Source organism: Phalaenopsis equestris, unplaced genomic scaffold (genome assembly GCF_001263595.1).
Source record: "Phalaenopsis equestris unplaced genomic scaffold, ASM126359v1 Scaffold231427, whole genome shotgun sequence".
NCBI lineage: Eukaryota > Viridiplantae > Streptophyta > Magnoliopsida > Asparagales > Orchidaceae > Phalaenopsis > Phalaenopsis equestris.
This window is the reverse complement of record NW_018249397.1, coordinates 213,588-233,213: the sequence shown is the minus strand read 5'-3', so window position 1 is coordinate 233,213 and position 19,626 is coordinate 213,588. Positions and strand designations below refer to the sequence as shown.

Genomic DNA, 19,626 nt, shown 5'->3' with positions numbered 1-19,626 from the left:
TGTTGTATTATTCGAGAGTTACTTGAGATAACCTACAATTATTGTGGTATTATTGATGTGTTATTACAATATCATTCGAGCGTTACATAATGTACTCCACTTTGTTTTGGGGTGTTTTCGGCTGCGGTGTTATTGTGGTGTTTTCACGGTGTTATCGCAGTCGAAAACACCAAAATAACATAGTTGCCGCAAATAACATAGTGTTCTTCGAAATATCGGAATTGTTCGGGCTGGGTCAGACGAAAAACATTGGGTGGGATGTACGTAATATATTTATTTGTATAAGTGATCGAGTAATAGTAATATATTATTATTATTAATATTTTGTTAAATATCATAATTTATAGGATTTAATTTTTTAGAATATGATAATTTTATTACTTAAATAATTTTAATTAAGCACAATTTATCATAAATATGTATTATAATTTTTATGTGTTTTTGGAAGAATTTGGCGAGACTAAAAAATGCCAAGTTCCACTCTTCGAAGCTCTGGAAGGGTTCGGGGGCCCGGGGCGGGTCATGAGTTTAGAAACTACTTATTTTACTTTTTTTTATTGATGGGACTCATAAATAAGGAGCATTGTTTCGTTAGTTTCTCGACACAAATTTATGTATATAAATTTAGGGCCGGTGTGTGGGTCCCACTCTAAATAAATAAAATGTATTATATCGGTTTTATAGGACAACTCGGTTGCCAACCAATATGCTTTTAAATTATAAATATTTATTGCACGAATACCAACTGACAAATATGCTTTTAAATTAATAATCAAATATGGGGGGCAGGGGTCATCCAAATGGTAAAAACCCGCTAGCACTCCGGTTGTCGCTCAATGGAGAGTCTCAAATCTCTTCTTTCGGATGACCTAAAGCTGATGATCGCTGAAGGCACTACCGATGTCCTCGACTTGACTTGCTCTTCACTGCTCGAATTCTGCCAGCATCTCCCCCAGTTTCAGAGTGTGAGCACTTTCTAGTGATTTTTAATTAAATCCATTTCATTTCTTCAATCGCCGGTCTTTTTGTTTACTTTTTTTTTTTCCAGGTTATTGGAGAACTAACTGGCGGATTGGCTCTTTGTCGGAAGAGTAAGGAGTTTGCTTTGGATTGGAAGGGGAAGGGAAATGAATGCTTCTCAGAGGGAGACTATGCTAAAGCTTTGAGCTTTTACTCGAAGGTTGTTGTGATTCTCTGCTCATGTGCTTCTGGTCAAAGACACTAATGTTAGGATGGTTTTTAGTGATCGTTCTTTTTAGATTACAAAGAAAACAAATGGCATGTTCAATTTTAATACAATAAAGCCTAACTTGCTTAGAGGTGACGCTTTGGAGCATTGCATCTAAGATGCTTCGGTTAGGTTTCCTTGTCTGAAATAAACAGGCTCTCTGCCATTCCGTTCTTTTATTAATCGTATCAGTGCTGACCTTGGTATGATTATTATTTGTATTTTTGGGATATTTCAAGTTATGCTGCACAAATTTGAATCTATTTTTACTTGTTTCTCTACTACTGGGGCGGCCTTTAGTCCCTCCTTCCTTGTTTATCATCTAGTTTCTTTTGTTACCTACACATTATGGTCTTCTTGAACAGGCATTACAATGTGCACCAATGGGCATGGATGATATGGATGATAAGTTAGTTGGAACTCTCTTTGTTAATCGTGCATGTGCACTACACGTATGTGTTTCCTTCTCTTTTCTTCCTTGTTTTATTGGTATTTTCAATTGCTTGTTTTTTTAGCTAAAAGTGATATAGCATATTTATATTTCTAATCCATGAAATAATTCACCTCATCGAGCAAATTTTAGTCTGGCATATTATTGATTCTGGGAATCTCTACAAATTTCTTTTTTCAGTGCATTATTATTATTATTTTTTTCTTATATGTTGACAAAGACTGACCATTTTATGTCGTTAATGATTTCATTTTTTAATTGTTGCTTGTTCAGAAAATTGGTCTTTTTGAAGAATGCATACGAGATTGTGGTCGTGCGATTACAATTTACCCGATTTATGCAAAGGTAAGAAAATGAGCTTTGGTCTACCGCTTTTCTCATCTTTGAAACATGGAGCTAATACACTAAAAAATACTGCAGAAATTATAATTGATCAATGCTTTCTAATAACAAGTGTTCACTATGTAAATGTCAATTTTTGTTCATCTAGAAATGGGAATTGGTATGGCAATAGAAGGAAGAGAGCTATATATGAAATTTATACAGTTTCAGGTTACAAGTTTTAAAGTTCCAACTGGTCTGATGCAGGCATTTTCACTTGTCTTAACGAAAAAGATGATCCCACCTAGAACCTATACAATCCGGTTCTATTCCCTAGCCAGTTCTGGGAATTACTGTCCCTTTAGTTGGCTTGCCCATTATAGGGCTATTAGTTGCTTTATTTAGGTTTTTATTAGGGTATATTTGATTCCATCATATAAATATGTTAATTCTTAGCCTTGGGGCTTTTGTTTAGTTTATGCATATTACAGATTGATTTTTCTAAATTTCAACTTAAAGAGTGTGTATATCTTTTGTCTTGCATGCCTGCAGCTTGTTCAGGATCAAGTGATGGATCTTCCTTGGCATCCATACCTCGTCATTATTGCTTTTTTGTTGTATCTTCTGTTGTCTTCCTCTTGGACAGCAGCCAAAACTAATTGTTCCTCTTCTAATCCTTAAATTTGATCCTCAAATACTTTTTAGTAACTCTTTAAGGGAGTTATTTGGTATCACAACCAAATTCTAACTAAATCCATAAAACTTAATCTTTTTATCATATCGCGAAGGAGAAAATCCTTGAAGAGATGTTCAAGACCTTAAAATGGATGTTATGCAAAGCGAAATCTTCTACTTGCAATGGGGACTTGCTAATTTTGAATAAAGGCAACCCTCCCTTAGTCTTGAATGTGGAGATTGCTTGTCTCCAAATTTTAGTAATTTTAAATAAAAATAACCACGCTAAGCTTTGATATAAGAAATACTGGCTCATGAAATGGAGATTGATTGTTACATTGGTTTATATAACTATATACGTGACATTGCATTTCCATATATGAACCCAATAAAATAATATTTCTCTTTTCATTCTAGAAATATTCAAATTATTCTTCCATTACTTGGGCTAGCTTTTAGTTGTATTGTGTTCCATAATTAGGATATTCTGTGGGTTCAGGTTTTTTTGGATTGGTTGTTTGATGGTATGATTTTCCACAACTATTGGAGTTGGCTTTTTCTATAGTGGATTTTCATTAAGGATGTGTGAAGTTCAATTTTGTGGCTTTTTTTGGAGGTATGTGCTTTTGTCTTTTTTTTTTTTTTTTTTTTTTTTTTTGTTTACCACTATAAGCGTTCCACAACTCAACTAGACCGAACATGATGCTAATCGACATTCCACTTATATGGTAGATTCCTAAGAATCTTGTCTTCTCTGGGTTAGAATATCCTTCTCTTAGGAAATGTAAACAAGGGAAATCATGTCTACCATAACATCTTTTCATTCATTCACGTTGAAGAGTTCATATTCATGTGCCAACATCTTGATATTGGATTTTATAACTTCATTAATGCATTATTAGTCACCAAAAGGTGATCGTATATCTCTTTTCCACTCTAACACATAGATACTTGCATGAAATTAGCAAATATGAATGCACATGAAGAAAATATATTAAAGATTTAAAATTTGATTGTGCAAGCTTTTATATTTATAAGGGATCCATTCACTGTATGATACATTTATGGTGCAGTGATCATCAACCTTACTGGATGAGGTTAATCAATTTTAAATAAGTGCCACGTACAAGAATCAGTAATATCAATAAAGTGGGATTTACTCTTAAGCTGTGAAGAGGTAAAGGACATCATTTTGATACAAGTTGAAAGCAATGACACAAATTTAGAGGGGCTGGGGGTTCAATTTGGGCTCTTTTAAAAGCTTGATCTGTAATTACATAACAATCTATAACTATTGTGATAATGAAAAACATTAAAGTTTAGAAAATAAAGCCGGCAATGCAAATTGATGTATAGTTATTTGACCCCAAATTCCAATGACATTCCACCAGTTCTATCGAGATTTTCACTCATTTGCAATCACACATCTAGAAGCCTCTTAAAAAATACTCCTTGATACGTAATGGAGTTTGCTAATGCTTTTTCTCTAAGCGAGAGGCCTGTCACTTCTAGTACAAACTATTAGGTCGTAACATCTCATTTTCAAGGCTTAAGGTTGTATTTAGGACGGCTTGTGGATTTTTTTGGTTGATAGTTGATGGCTTTCAGTGTTATTATGTCCCAAAGTATGGATATTTCTATATGTTTTGGTTTCTTGGATTACCTTCTTGCAGTATGATGCTACAACTATTGGGTTTTGCTTTCTCAACACTTAGGCATATGAGGCATTTGATTAGTGGGATCTGCATTAATTTGCTCTATGATGCTCTTGTTGTTTTTTGATTTTGTCGTGGTTTCACTATAATTGGTTATATTGGTATTCATTTGATTTTTTTTTTGTATTCCGATAGATTTTGTGTCGTCCATGAACTTTTCATGTGAAGATGTCTTGGCTATATGTATCTTGCGACATTTGATTAAACAATGGCATTTATGTTACTATTATTGCCCAACTCTTTTATTTTTAATTTTTAATTTTAAAATATGGGCCTTTATGATTATAGATGCATGTGAAGATTCAATCGTGTATTTTCCAATATAATTTTCAGTTGGATGTATAATTCCTTCTAGTGTACTGCTAGTTCAAGTTGGAGATTGGATTTTTTTTTTAAAGAAATTATCTCATTGTACGAGTTGGAGCTATAATTCTTCTTGATTTATCAAGTTTTATCCAATTTGTAATTGGTTTTTATCAAGTTTTATCCAATCGATTTGTGCGTGGTAATGTTTTTCAACTGAACTTGTGATATTTATTTGTCTCAGTTTTGTATATTATTTATACTAGATTTCTTAACTTGTGATATTTATTTGTCTCAGTTTTGTATATTATTTATACTAGATGGCTTTTACATTATAATTTTGGTGGATTTCTTAACTCTTGTTTGGGATCAATTTTTGTTTTTAGAAACATGCTTGTGTAATGTGTTTTTATATTGTTTCTATTTTTGTTTATAGAAATAAATCAAGTTATTTGAAAAGAAAAACTCAAATAACTTTGAGGAATTACTACAAACTACCATCATAACTGGCCTCAATTGTTGCTATCCATCACCATTGGTCGCTGTTTCTATCAACACTTCATCAACTATTGTTGTTACCCTGCTGATGACCATTGCTACCACATAAATTTAATTATATATTCATTAAAAATAAGAATCTTGTATTTTTAAAAATGCCAAACATATTTTATTCCATATTGGAATATAAATAAAATAAAATAAATATTAAAGTAATGCCAAATAGTCCCTTAGAATTTTTGGCTTCATGAATAATAATAAATAATTATTAAAAACTAAGAGTTAGTATTTGAGTGTTTTTTTTTTTTGTACTTCTAGTCGTAGTTCTACATTAACAAATGTTGAACCCTTAGCTGATTTTCATTAACGAGGCAATAGAGTTACATGATTTGTAACTTGTTTAGTAAATTTAACCTGTTTAGTGAAAGTTTAGCTGTACAGAAATTAGAAATGATAACTACTAATGTGGTTAAGTAGAAAAATTATGGCAATTTTTAGTAGCTTTTTTTTTTGTTCATGCCTATGCCACTATTGTATGGCTGGATTCTTTCACTATTGAAAAGGGTTAAAAAAAACACTTACTTTATCTCAATTTAGGGTTGGTACAGGAGAGGGAAGGCAAATGCTTCACTCCAACGGTATGAAGTTGCAATCTGTGATTTAGAAATTTCTTTTTGCATGGAAGATTCTTTATCTGGGAAAAAACAGATAATGGAAGATATTCAATCACTATTTCGTCATCATAGTAATTGTACAAGCAAGTCCGATTATCTAAAGAGAAATGAGAAATTGCATGATGTTTCAGGTTTTGTTCTAATACCTTTTTTTTCTATTTTTTATTGAAGAATCTGAATTAATCACTATCTGCTCCCGTATGTGTCCTTTTTGTATTTAAATTTGTACTGACTATTCATTCTCCAAATGATATATCGCAAGATTTTCATCAAGCTTTTAGGGATTCTATGATTAAATTTGATAAAATAACTGGATGTTTAGAGCATAATGATACTGAATTCTAGAAACGTTCCTATTGATGTGATTGAACAACTGATCTTTGTGCTTGGGACAAATAGCTTATGTTAATAAGTAGAAAAACTCTATTATTATCTATTAGAATGGGAATTACTGGAAGGGATCAGTTTGCAGATTTTTATGTCTATTTGCTGAAAGGTAATGCTGGTATCTTTCACTTTGTTCCTCCTTTTATTTCGTTCATTTTATATTGTTTTATTGGAAGCACTTTGAACAAAAATAAACCTAGAGTTTATGAATGTTCTGTTGCACCCTCTTGTTATTATTTTTTAAAAAAAAATTCTGCTTAATGTCTTCAGATTATCCTACTTTTTTGGCAGAACTATGAATTCGTACTTCTAGTAGTATTGTATCTTCCATGTTGAATTAATTATAGAAGTCTATCATATAATTTTGTTTTGAACAACAACAACAACCACAAAAACAACAAGAAGCCTTTATCCCACTAAGTGGGGGTCGGCTACATGAAACCTTTTTCTCCAATGCATTCTATTGTGTGTCATATTTTTATTTAATTCTAATAGATTAAGATCATTTTTTTATACAATGTGCCCAAGTCTTTTTTGGTCTATCTCTGATATTCTTAACATCAGTCAAAACTAAAACATCTACTCTCCTAATCAGATCATCAGATGCTCGACGTTTAATGTGATCAAACCGTCTAAGACGACTCTCTAATCTTGTCCATCACTGGAGCTAAACCAACCCTATCACGCATATTTTCGTTTTGCATTTTGTCTCTAAATGTCAAGCCACTCATCCTCCTAAGCATTCTCATCTCAACAACACTTACTTGGTTTTCTGCTTCTCTTTTAAATGCTAACATTCTGCGCCATAGAGCATTGCAGGTCTCACCACCCTCTTATAAAATTTTCCTTTCAGTTTAAGCGTTACTTTTCTATCACATAATTTTGTTTTGAAGAACAACATAATTTGCCTTAATTAATTTCTATTCCGATAAAATTATTAAGATCTTTAACTTCCTGTTGGCATTAGATTCCACTTTATTGATATCCGTAATTTCATAAAATCCCCATTGTTCAACTGTATAATTTTTTCTTAAAATTTCCCTGAAATTATGCCTTTATTCACAATAAGCTAAACAAAGTTGTTTTTGTTACAGCTGATATTAAGCTGCATTGCATTACAACACCAGATAAAGGCAGAGGAATGGTTTCATCAAATGACATCCCCCCAGCTTCATTAATTCACACAGAAGAACCTTTTGCTGCGGTTTGCCATTCCCTAAACCACCATTAAGTCTTTTTTTATTCTTCCACTCTCTTTTCTTGTAAACACAAGCATATACCTGGTAACATCTTCTTTTTTTCAGGAATAAAACACTTTTTCAGTTAACTTGTCATTTTTATACAGAAGTTACCAAGAAACTCTTACTTGCAACAGTGTTTTGCAGATTATTTCAAAGACTTGCCGGGAATCAATCACATGGCCATTGTGGCTGCAATGAAGGTCCTGCTGATTCTTTGTTCTGCAGTTCATGCACAATACCACTTTACTGCTCTGAGCATTGCCTAGAACAAGCTGTTGGCTTTAAGTTTGTCAGGAGCAAACATTTTTCAACTTTGCAGAATAATCTATCAGAAGAACTTTGGAATCATGTTAGAGAAAGCATCTCAATGTCTCCCAGTGCAAGTGAAAATGTTGCTCACCTGCCTGAACACTTACATGAATGTGGAGGCTCACACTGGTCTGCTGTTTTACCAACTGATGTAGTTTTGGCTGGTAGAATAATGATGAAGTCCGTTGAGAGGAGAAAAGTTGGTGGAGGGTTGTCCAATAATAATTTTACATTGGTATATTTCTAAGCCTTAATTTTATGGATAAACTTCAAGGAAATTCTCATCATTTTTTATTTATTTTTTAGGATTTCTCTCACCATTATAACAAAATTCCTCCTGATTACAAGTTGGAGATGCATCTGTATGCCCTTGTGCTGGCTTATTGTCTTCGCCAATACTTACCATCTGTTGAGACTTTTATCTCCAAGGTATGCTGCTATTAATAATTTTTGTGAATTTTATTTTCCAGCGGGCTTTAGCTTCTATGAAGCGCAGATAGCAGGGTCTGGGCTTTATACCACCCGCTCAAGCATTATATTTTCGTGAAGCATTGAAATTTGGAATATATGAAGGGACAACGTTATCAAGAGGAAATTATTTCAGGTTTTCATCCAACAATTGTTTATATAATGTCTGAATAAACCTAACAATGCCATTTTTTCAGCTTAAGGTAATGCATATACCAAATTGAACTTCTGATAGTGTCTTGAAGTTTTCGATTGACTAAATCTCTTGTAGGGACTGACACCTCATTAGAAGTATCCGTGACACCTCAATAGGAGTATCCAAGCTTTATCACTTAATTTTTTATTGAAATTCTGTTGATGAATCATGAATTACATGCATGGCCTCCCCTTTCATACATGCACCTTTGTAATGGATGATCAACTTTGCAACGCCCAAATTTCAAGCAATAGATAACATTCGGTAAATTTGAAAAGTACCCCAAAAATTTTCTATCTCTTGGAATTTGATCGAAATAATTTTACAAAATTTTATGCATGAAATTTATCAATTCAATATAAAGTAACATGCATGAATTATTAACGGATTGGGAGGTATAAAATGTTGAAGTTATAAGTTTAATTAACTGAACTAAATCCTTAGCTATATTTCCTAATCCCTCACTTAATTTCGCAGAACTATAGATAACCAACCCCTGCGCCATTTTATTTCCTTCGTTCGATCGAATAGGGCTTTTGCGAGCTTCGTAATTTCCTCCATACCGAAATTCCTTCCCTTCTCTCTTGATTCCCCCTCTCCCTATTCCGTTTTGCGCGACTGGAGGTAATCTTGCAAATGTTCTGCTCGGGGCACTATAGCAGCCGCGAAAAGTGTAGGGGCATGCAGCCATATACAATTCACAAAGCGAGATCCAGGGTTTTGGGGCAATTTCTGTAAGCACGAATTCCTCTCACGCCGTTTAAGTTTTTTATTTTCTTTCTCATCCTTTCGTTTTGACATTTGATTTATTTTTTGTGTTTTTCTTGTTTCCGATAGTTGTCAGAGGTATCAAACTCGTGTCGGAAGCATCAAAAGTATTTTGAAAGCTTCATATGAGTTTTAGCACGAAATCAACTAGAGGAAATTGAAGATTAAGGTGTTATTAAAAGTTGGAGAGAAATTAGGTTATTTCGGAAAAAAACAAATATATGTCGAGAAGCCCATTTGTGATATGTTTGGGCAAATAATTTTTGTTTTGGGTTAATGCATGTTATAAGCCCAAATTTTATGAACTCCTACGATGCTTATGAATTCCCATGTTGTCTATACTATGTGGTGATTTTGAGACGTGTGTGGCACTCGTTGTAGGGCTGCTCTATGAAGTCAGTTGAAATAATCTTTTGTTAATTTAAGAAAAAAATTTCTATAGGTTTTCATATGATTTTTATTTTGAAAAAAAAATGTATTTAGAATTTCTGCATATTATGTATGGATACCTGCAATTGAATATATGAATGCATGTTTGTTTTTCTTACGATACATGTACTGCTATGATCAGATTATGTAACATATGACTATGCTTATGATATGAATTTCCTGCAGATATTCATTTATTATACTTCATGCCTATGATATATGTAATACCTTATAAATGCTTGATATAGGAATAATGATTTAAATATCATAAGGAATGTAAGAGTAGACTATTAAATGAGTGCTTGCAAGTACATTATGCAGGGATGTATCATTTCTGACTTTTGATATTTATACGGAGATGAAACTCTAGGAACCGTTGGAGTTAAGCGGTGATAGAATGTTAGGAAACTGTGGGTATTATGGGGGTTATTGATAACTACTATGTTGAGGAAAACCTAATCTTTATTTATAGTTAATATGACATTTGGGGCAGGATGATAACCATGATGGAAGGACATATAAATAGTTGAATCATATATATTAAATAAATGATTTTATATGAAATGACATCTATAAAATGACATTGCTATGATTAAATATGTTAAACAGTCTACGAACATGCTTTTGATTATACTTATGATTTTATGCTTGCAACCTACATGTTACATTGCAGTTTTGATTTTTATACTACCTGCACTTTTTTCATTTTCTCTTTTATGCTAGCATACTATGAAGTGTGTGTAGACCTGCACAGTTTCATATGAGTATGCACGTCGTTTTTTTTCATGTGTAAAATTTTATGTTAGTCTTTATTATTTCTCTGAACTCGTTGTTGCTCATTCTTCGTTGTGGCCTTCCAGGTAGGGGCGATGATTAATGGGGTGAGTAGTCATGTGTGTCTTTCTACGACTTTTACATGTTAGTTTTGGGAGCTTGTTCATATGTTTTTTATACGTACTTTTATTATATTGGGATTAATAGCTATGCATAGTTATCATGTTTTGGATATGATTTTCTTACTTTCAATTATGTATATGAATGAATTATGAATTGTAATGTATCACGTATGTTGTGGTGATCTAGTTAGACTAATTCATAACTCATTAGGTTCTAATTATAAAAGTTAGGACGAGTGTTGGTGAGAGTTGATCTGACCAAATTGTCAGCCTCTGTTGCATCACGATTAGCCCTATTAGGGGGTTTGTTGGGGTGTGACGGAAAGTGATATCAAAGCATGGTTCTTGGATGAAATGAATAATAGAAGCTTGTTGGATTTAGAAGTATGAATGACATCAAATATGAGTTGATTTAGATACAAATATAGGTTGATGAATCTGTAGTGGGTATCCCATATGACTTAAGGTATCATGCTTGCAAAACAAAATATTATATGATAAATTGTATTTAAATGTAAATTGTGCCAATGCAGATGAACACGCCTGGAGATGAATCAAAAAGTACTAAGGGTCAATCTCGTAGGCCAGGTGCAGAGAATGAAGTAAGATTTAAAAATGTTGAGAAAGACAGTTTGGGCAATATTTGACTGATTCTACAAAATGTTACAAATATGGACAACCAGGGCATATTCAAATGAATTGTCCACAAGAAAAGAAGAGATACAACATATTACAGACAATTCAAGGACAGGAACAACCTAGAAAATTTTTGGAAGGCAGTCTACCCTACATAACTGAATTTTTGGGAAAGCCTTCAGTGCAAACAAAAGGCAAAACTTTAGAAAGCAGAATTGAGCAACGAGTAAAAGCCTGAGTTTTTGCAATTACTCCTCAAGAAGCCAAAAAATTTGAAGTTGTTAAAGGTACACTCCTAATTTAAGGTCAACCTGACACTGTTCTATTTGATTCAGATGCATCACATTCTTTTATTTCTGATAAGTTTGTTGTCAGTTTACATTACTATGCCATCTGAAAGTAGTTTTTATGTCAATTGGAAAATGTGTATTGCATGTTCATGTTCATGATAAGAGTTGTCAACAGAGTTTATTATTATACCAATTCAGACTTTTGATGTCATTTTGGGGATGGATTAGTTGACAAATCATTTTGCTACAATTGAATACTGGAAAAAGGCGGGTGAAGCTGAAATCGCTTGGTGAAAAATCATTTTATTTCATATGTGATCGAAATACACAATCTTCCTTGATTAGTGCATGGAAAGTTGAAAAGTATTTGCGAAGTGGTGAACTGATATTTTTGGCAAAAATTAGAAGTGTTGAATAAAGATATACAAGATTTAAAAATTAATTCAGTAGTTTTGGAATTTTCTGATGTATTTCTTGAATATTTTGTCAAGGCTACCGCCAGAACGAGAAGTTGGATCTGGTATTGATGTGCAATTGGGAACATATGCAATATTCAAATATCCTTACAGAATGTTTCCGAAGGAATTACATGAATTGAAATGCCAGTTGCAGGAATTGATCGATAAGTGTTTTATCGACAAACAATTTACCATGGAGCGCTCCAGTATCATTCGTCAAGATGAAAGATAGATCCATGTGGTTATGTATTGATTACAGAGAGCTGAATAAGATGATAATAAAAAATAAATATTTTTTGCTTAAGATTAATGATTTATTTTATGAATTGATCTGAGATTTGTATATTATTAGGTTTGATTCAAGGAGACATATATAACAAAGACAGCTTTTAGGAACCAAATATGATCGTTATGAATTCTTAGTTGTCTTTTGTTTTAATTAATGCTTCTGCAATTTTTATGTACCTTATGAATCAAATTTTCAATCCATGTGTGGATCGGTTTGATATTGACGATATTTTGATTTATTCAATAATTGATGATGATCTTGTCAAATATTTGAGGATGCTTTTGGAGCTGCTGAGGTAGAATCAGTTATATGCAAAGTTTTCGAAATATAAATTTTAGGTGCGAAACATTGCATTTTTGGGACATTATCAATGACCAGTGAATTTCAATAGATTCTCATAAGGCAACTGTGGAATGACCTATTCCAAAGAATGTTATGGAGGTATGTAGTTTTCTTAGTTTGATTGCATATTACACGAGATTTGTTAAAGGTTTTTAACAAATAGTTGTGCAGTTATCTAAGCTGATGAGAAAATGTCCAGTTTGAGTGCACTGTAGAATGTGAGCACTGTTTTCAAGAGTTACAGAAACATTCGACCAATGCACTAGTGTTAGCTCTTCCATCATATACAAAAGGATTCTAGATTTACAGTGACACATCATTAAGAGGCTTGGGTTGTGTTTTAATGCAAAATAAAAAAGTAATAACATATGCATTTAGACAGTTGAAGCCACTTGAAAGGAACTATCAGACGCATGATCTGGAGTTAACTGCGTATTATTTGCTCTCAAGATTTGGCGTCATTATCTGTACAGCGTGAAATACGAAGTCTTCACTGATCATCAAAGCCTAAAGTATATTTTTACACGAGCTGAATTTGAGGCAACGAAGATTGATAGAACTGATAAAAAATTATGATTTGGATATGCAGTATTGTCCGGGCTTAGCAAATATTGTTGCTGATGCTTTGAGTCGTAAATCCACAGGCCGTGCAAGCTGGATTATCACTGAGGCTAGAGTTGATTAAAGAAATTAATGCTTTACAGTTAGAAGTTAGGAGATTGGAAGATAGTGGGTATTTATATCAGTTGGGAGTGCAACCAACATTAATTGATAAAATTAAAGCAACTCTGTCGGTCAACTTTTTGAAGATTGAAAATAATTTTTTGAAATTTAATTTAAATATAAGAGATATTGTTTGGGTTTTGAAAGTAGTATATTTTAAATTTCGAAATATGATACCGCGAATACTGCACTTTCCCGAAAGATAAAGGTATAACTCGGTGATGAACCCAATCCTGCAAACTATGAGATTTGTAACATCTGTTTGACCTGCGAACATTTTTATGTGTGACCGACAAATTCTCTCTATTTAATATAAAAATTAAATAGGATTTATTTTACTTGAGTTTCAAGTTTCCTATAAAGGCAAACCGTTATAGTTAATTATATCCCAAAAGATGGGGGTCACTTGAGAAAATTCTCGATAATAATCAGAGGTACTAGTCTTCAAGAATTTAAAGTTTAGGTTTTCACGGGAGGACGTAGAGGAGTTGTTCAAACAGGAACAATTATTTTTAGGAGTTCAAAAGAAGGAAAAGGTAGGAGACTTCACATATCCTGAGGAAAACCCTCAGTGAATTCTCAAACTGTTCTACTGTATTTCTACATTTTGGAGATAATGCTATTTGAGTGTTTAATCCTATCAATTTTATTATTTGAGACTTACATTTGCATAATATCTGATTATGCAAATGACCTGCAGAGATATGAGGGTTTACGTCGTACTACACGACAACCTCAAAATCTAAGGCAAATTAGAACTTACGCTGCACAACATGGTTGTGCATGGGTCTAAAGAGCATATGAGGAATTACGTCGCGCTGGGCGAGCTACCTCGAAGTCCTATGTGTTGTTATTTAGACTAGGAAAGTTTAACTGGTGTAGATTTGTTTTGCTGTTGTAGTTAGACAACTGATGACGACCACCTCCACTTGTAGTCCGCTCCAAGCTCCTTGCCACGCTGCCCACAAAGTTGCTCCAAACTCCTCGTCGAAGTAGCAGTCCTAAATTCTAAGGTTCAAAAGGTTTTATCAGGCGTGCCTAAAATTTTGGTTTTGTTGTCATTATGGGGGGTTAAAGTTAATTAAAGCGACACCGGTTTGGATCCCACGGTTCTCTCGTTCCAATACAACTATTTTCTTTTGAATTTACTTAGTTTAAACAAGTTGTTAGACACATTTAAACTGGGAAAATCTCGTTAGCAACTGTGGGTTACCTTTTCTGAGGGACTCCCGTAAATTCAAAAGCACGTGTTATGTATTTGTTTTTTTTATTTTGAAAATATTGTTTAATTTTGAAAAGTGGTTTTGCTTTGAAAATTTTGTTGATTTTTTTAGAAATAGTTTTTTGGAGATATCTCACCGGTGCGAAGTTTAATGTCGTCCCTTTCGTCTGTTCCAGGAGTAGCTCCACCATCATTTAACGCTTCGATCACGTCCGAATTTACCTCGAAAAGGCACACCGAAAAGTTGATATGAGAATTCCGTTCAACGAAAGATTACACATAAATGTGCAGATGTGCATAATGAGAAGTATGTCAATAGTCAAGTGTATTGAATATGTACGTTAATGCATTCACATATGTTTGCATATCAAAACTCAATTTCAGTGAAATGCAATTAAAGGAACTTTGCATGCACATCACTCAATCCCTACACATTTACAAACCTATCAACCAAATTTCGATGTTTACACACCTACCACCTTGACTATGCATGAGAAAGTGCATTCCGTGTTTAAAGGTTGAAATCGTAGTAAGTTTTATGTGATATGAAAAGTTCGGATGGCATAAATGTAATGAGTAGAGTTGAGGTTTTAGATATGTAAACAAGTAGGAGATAAGTGGTATGTATGTAAACTTCCAAAATTGGATCAACCCTTATTCTGCTCATCCTCAAAATGACCAAAATTCTCTCTCTCTTTTATTAATCCCACCACCTTTTAGCAAACTTTACCTCATTATCAGGTTGCATTATAGTCAAAGATTTGTCGTCACATATTTTCTATGGGAAATCAACGTTGCAACCATTTTGCATATTGATCTGATTTAGAAAGATATTCTCAATCAATTTAACCAGCTATTTAGGATTGCCGATTCTAAAGTCTGAGAAAGATCTATTTTTTTTTAATTGTGGTCTCCAGATTGTAATCTTGATGGGGTTCCTCACATACAATTCTAAGGGTTATTTTCAAAGCAGTATGTAGTTCATGGAAAAACTTGCCCTTCATAATTCTCTTTATTTCAGTATAGGCAATGCAATTTTCCTCTAACAGGTATTTTATATATATACATATATATATATTAGAATGATATGAAACCAATATTTAGTTTAGCTTTCTGGGTGAATATGATATGAGTGCATTAAATCTCTGTTTCACCTACCACCCAGAACAAATTATAACCCTCAACCACCTATGGTTTATCGATGTTAAGTCTTCCAAATAATGGATCTTATGGGTACACCCATGAAATCAGCGAATTTAAACAGCAACCTTGGAAAGTTGAAGGGGCGTTTACATACATACCACCAAATTATTATGTAAATACATGTCTAACACGTAATCTTTGCTCTTGGCATTTATACCACCCAAATATTTCATATAACAATAAAAAAACACTATTTGGACCTAAAAAAACTGAAATACACATTTTTCCTGTGTAGATAAGGGGCAAATGGCTGATATGTGACCCAAATTATGAAATAAAATGTTGAACAATCATGAAATTAATCATTGACCACATCCAATACATGCTTGAAACTATGTAAGCACAAACTGTACCAAAGCTTGTTATCCTTAGAGAGAAATGTAAGTACGTATATCGACAAAAAGGTTAAAATATGCTGATTTATGAATATCTTAATTATGCTTGTTCTTATTTTGAGAGGTGAGAAGAAAATGTTCACTTTATTACCTCCAAAAGCTGAAGTATCCCTTTTTGCAGCTTTGATGCCAATTCAGTACTTATGTACTTGGCATCGACAATCTTCAATTTTGGCTCTCTGTTCACTGCGATCTCGTCGTTGCCTCCTTGCTAACAGCAATTTCAATTCTCTGAAAATTGCGGAATCGAGAGCAGAGAAGCAAGTGAACGGGAGAGTGGGGCGAGGGCTTCAGCGTGAGGAGAGGCGAGCAGGAGGAAGAGAGAGGCCAGGTCGAGCAGGGCTTCTTCTGCGTGGGAGAGAGAGGAGCAGGCAAGCGGAGAGTATCATGAAAAAGGATCAACGGAAAGCAGCGGGTCACGAGCGGCTGTTTAGCGCGCGAGAGATAGGAGCAGGAGAGCGTTTCAGCCTGAGGAGGAGCTCGCGAGCAGGGGAGGCAAAGCAGATGGGATGAGCGATCGGGAGAGGGGTTCGAATGGAAGAGGCGAAGCGGGCGAGTGATTTGGTGCTGAGGGGAGGAGATGAGCGCCAAATGTCTGGAAGGAATCCAATCGAGTGCGGGAGAGGTGTGGCGAGGGCTTCGGCTTGTTTGGCGTGAGAGAGGAGACGAGTGGGTTTCGCTATGAGAGGAAGAAAGAGTCGAACGGGGGACTTCGGTGCAGAAGGAAGAAGTCGAGCGAGAGGAGGAAGAGGCGAGGTGCAGCAACGGGATCAAGCTGGCGAGCAATTTTGTAGAGGGAGGAGAGGCGCGCAAGTGGGCTTCGCCAAAGGAGCGGGGCAGACGAATTAGTATAGCCATTGGCGGGGAATTAATAATTTTCTTAGCTAGATTAGTATAGCCATTGGCGGGGAATTAATAATTTTTTTAGCTAGAGTTAGCTAGAGTTTTATTTGGCATGTAACAACTCTTAATTAAATTTCATTAAGGCTGGATTAAATAATTCATTTGAAATTTCAAAATTTTGAAATTTGAAATCATTTAGCCTGTGTTAATCCCAAGTCCAGCCCGAATCGAACCCAAGTTGAACCTGGGTTGAGCCTGGGCCCGCAACCCCGTTAACTAAAAATGTGCATCAATTTTTGTGTCATTTGTGCGCGCACGAGTAACTCTAGCAATATGAGTGTCATCCCTAGCTAAAGCCGACGTCCCGGACGCATCTGCGTGGTCCGTTTCGTCATCTGGGATTGTCCAGACAAGTTCGCCGACGATTGGGCCAAAAAAATATGTCAACTTCATGCGTGGTGTACCGAGTGCGTTGCTAAGTCACGAAGGGTTCACCTAAGGCCGTTGATCCTGTAAGAACCCATTTTCGGGCCCTCTACATGTTGGTTCTTAGCCTTTGCAACTAGAAGTTGAGTGCTTGGAACCACTCATGCGAGTTCTTCACAAAAATGAGTATGAGTCAAGGGAGTCAAGGAGTGGTTTGAAGTTCTATGGGAGGTGGGCTCCATTACTAGCCGCTAAGATGGTCAATAAGGAATTCCTAAAGCTAGATTTTTTGTTCTAGGAGTAGGAGACTAAGACCTCACTAAAAATGAGATCAAGAAGCTCAAAAAGAAAATAATGAATATTCAAAACTACTGAAGCAATCACAATCAGGAAATTAGTCAAATCTGACGGTTGATGAAGATGGTGTAATAAAAAATAAGTTGTAGTTATGGGTACCTGCTGATTCTGAATTGAGATAGAAAATTCTACTTTAAGTTCATATCATTCTGAGTACACAATTCATCCAAGCAGCACGAAAATGTACAAAGATTTGAAGTTGGCATTTTAGTGGTCAAGTATGAAGAAGAATGTTGTTGAATATGTATCTCAATGTCAAGCATATCAGATTGTAAAAGCTGAACATTTGAAACCCAACAGATTACTACAATTGTTGCCGATACTTGAACGGAAATGGGAAAATTTGCTATGAATTTGTTATGGGATTTTCTCGATCCACATAGGTTCCCGATAGTATTTAGGTCATTACCGAAAAATTAACCAGGTTAGCTCACTTTTTGCAAATCAGACAGATAGAATCAGTGGAAAAGCTGGTCAGATTATATGTTAAAAAAATTATCAGATTGCAAGGTCTTCCAAAAGTTATAGTTTCTGCCAAAAAATTAACCAGGTAGCTCACTTTTTGCAAATCAGATAGATAGAATCAGTGGAAAAGCTGGTCAGATTATATGTTAAAAAAATTATCAGATTGCAAGGTCTTCCAAAGTTATAGTTTCTGATAGAGACGAAATTCACGTCTAGGTTGTGGAATGACATTCAACAAGGTTTGGGTGCACAGTTGCATTTCAACACTGCATTTCATCTATAAACTGACGAACAATCAGAAAGGATAATTCATGTATTGGATGATATGTTAAGTTTCTGTGTTCTCAGCTTTGGAGGTAGTTGGGAAGATCACATTTTAATGATCAAGTTCGCTTACAACAATAGCTATCAGTCTAATATTAAAATGACTTCTTGTGAAGCACTGTATGGCAAGAAATGCAGGACTCTATTTAGTTAGGTTGAAGTGGGTGAACACCAAATGTTAGGTTTGAAGTTAGTTGAAGAAGCCACAAAAAAAATCAGATTAATCGGAGAGATTGAAAACTGCTCAGATCGACAACAGAAATGCTACTACCGAAAGCACAAAACAATCAAATTTTAAGCTGGAGATTTCGTATTCTTGAAAGTCAGGCCAATGAATGGTACAACTAGATTTGGTCAAGGAAGCAAACTGAATCCCAGATATATTGACTTTTTTGAAATTATAGAAAAGATCGGTTCAGTTGCCTATACATTAGCGTTACATGTGGATATGTTAGATATTCATGATGTGTTTCATATATTTGAATGCTAAGAACATAATTTTTAAATTTAGAGCAGAGGATTTCACATGAAAAAATTGACGTACACAAAAATCTAACATATATTGAAGAGCCTCAGAAGATTTTAGAAACTGACGTCAAGCAGCTGAGGAACAGATAGATTCATTTTGTGAAGATATAGTGAAAGCACAGTTTTGAAAAGGAAACAACTTGAGGAAAAAAAGGAAATGCTACAGAAATATCCCTTCCTATTTCAGTAAAGTCAAAATTTTGAGGACAATTTTAATAAAGACGAGAGAGCTGTAACACCCTGTCGGCACTATTTTTGGTGTGGGGTTTGCCCGTAAGAAGCTGTCGGTCATCGGAATTGAAATCTCGTTGCCCGCTTCGGAAGGACGTTTTAAAGATTTTTATTTTTGAAAAAGATGAAGTCAAACTGACCCCATAATTTTCATAGTTTAGATGAAAGAGCGTTTTACCTCAAATCCTGTATCTATCCCGAAGGATGAACACAAGAATTGAGGGTGAGGCTCGATCAAATAAACTAGAGAAAGTTATGACATCCGTTTGGTCTGCGAAACCAATGTATTGGCCGACAAATTCCCCTATTTAATATAAGGAATTAAATAGGGTTTA

General features: G+C 34.6%; 1 protein-coding gene across 1 annotated transcript in view; it reads left to right on the top strand.

Annotated features, from left to right (window-relative positions):
• The first annotated feature begins 790 nt into the window (after positions 1 to 790).
• The window catches only part of LOC110038127 (SET and MYND domain-containing protein 4), a 53,977-nt gene continuing 35,141 nt past the window's right edge, over positions 791 to 19,626 (top strand). The window contains 10 exon segments of the mRNA XM_020742894.1: positions 791 to 965; positions 1,049 to 1,180; positions 1,594 to 1,680; positions 1,953 to 2,024; positions 5,800 to 5,829; positions 5,900 to 5,996; positions 7,347 to 7,456; positions 7,638 to 7,664; positions 7,666 to 8,037; positions 8,109 to 8,231. Of these exon segments, the coding sequence (XP_020598553.1) occupies positions 837 to 965; positions 1,049 to 1,180; positions 1,594 to 1,680; positions 1,953 to 2,024; positions 5,800 to 5,829; positions 5,900 to 5,996; positions 7,347 to 7,456; positions 7,638 to 7,664; positions 7,666 to 8,037; positions 8,109 to 8,231 (1,179 nt within the window). The 5' untranslated portion in view covers positions 791 to 836.